At 66.2% G+C, this 712-nt stretch overlaps 1 protein-coding gene across 1 annotated transcript in view; it reads left to right on the forward strand.

Annotated features, from left to right (window-relative positions):
• The window catches only part of LOC103901917 (kinesin heavy chain-like), an 18,895-nt gene that overhangs the window by 14,309 nt on the left and 3,874 nt on the right, over nucleotides 1-712 (forward strand). Inside the window, exon 8 of the mRNA XM_009282878.1 lies at nucleotides 526-650. Coding sequence (XP_009281153.1) covers nucleotides 526-650 — 125 coding nt within the window. The remainder of the gene's footprint in view (nucleotides 1-525; nucleotides 651-712) is intronic.

Consider the following 712-nt stretch of genomic DNA (forward strand, 5'->3'; position numbering starts at 1 on the left):
GGCATTGTGGGGGTCCCTGGGGTGTTGTAGGAGACATTGGGGTGCCATGGGGGTCTCTGGGGCATTGGGGGGGTTCCTGGGGTGCCGTGGGGTCCCTGGGGTTCTGCAGAGGTCATTGGGGCACCATGGGGGTCCCTAGGACATCATGAGGTCCCTGGGGCATTGGGAGGTCCCTGGGGTGCTGTAGAGGTCATCAGGGCACCATGGGAGTCTCTGGGGCATTGTGGGGGTCCCTGGGGTGCTGCAGAGGTCGCTGGGGTACCATGGGGGTCCCTGCAGCATCATGGGGTTGTTGGGACATTGTGGGGGTCCCTGGGGTGCTGTAGGGTCCCTGGGGTGCTGTAGAGGTCATTGGGCTACCACGGAGTCCCTGGGGAATCGTGGGGTCCCTGGAGTGCAGTGGGGGGACCCCTGGGGCACTGTGGGGTCTCTGGGGCATTGTGGGGTGCTGCAGGGGTCCCGTGGGGGTGCGGGGGTCCCCGGGGGCTGGAGGCGCAGGTGGGCAGGCTCTCCCCGTGCCCACAGACATGAACGAGCACAGCTCCCGCAGCCACAGCATCTTCCTCATCAACATCAAGCAGGAGAACGTGGAGACAGAGCAGAAGCTCAGCGGGAAGCTCTACCTGGTCGACCTGGCTGGGAGTGAGAAGGTCAGGGGGACCCTGGCACTGAGGGACCCTGGGGGCTTGGGCTGGGGGGGTTCTGGGGTGGG

The sequence above is a fragment of the Aptenodytes forsteri genome, unplaced genomic scaffold (genome assembly GCF_000699145.1).
Source record: "Aptenodytes forsteri isolate BGI_AS27 unplaced genomic scaffold, ASM69914v1 Scaffold214, whole genome shotgun sequence".
Classification (NCBI taxonomy): domain Eukaryota; kingdom Metazoa; phylum Chordata; class Aves; order Sphenisciformes; family Spheniscidae; genus Aptenodytes; species Aptenodytes forsteri.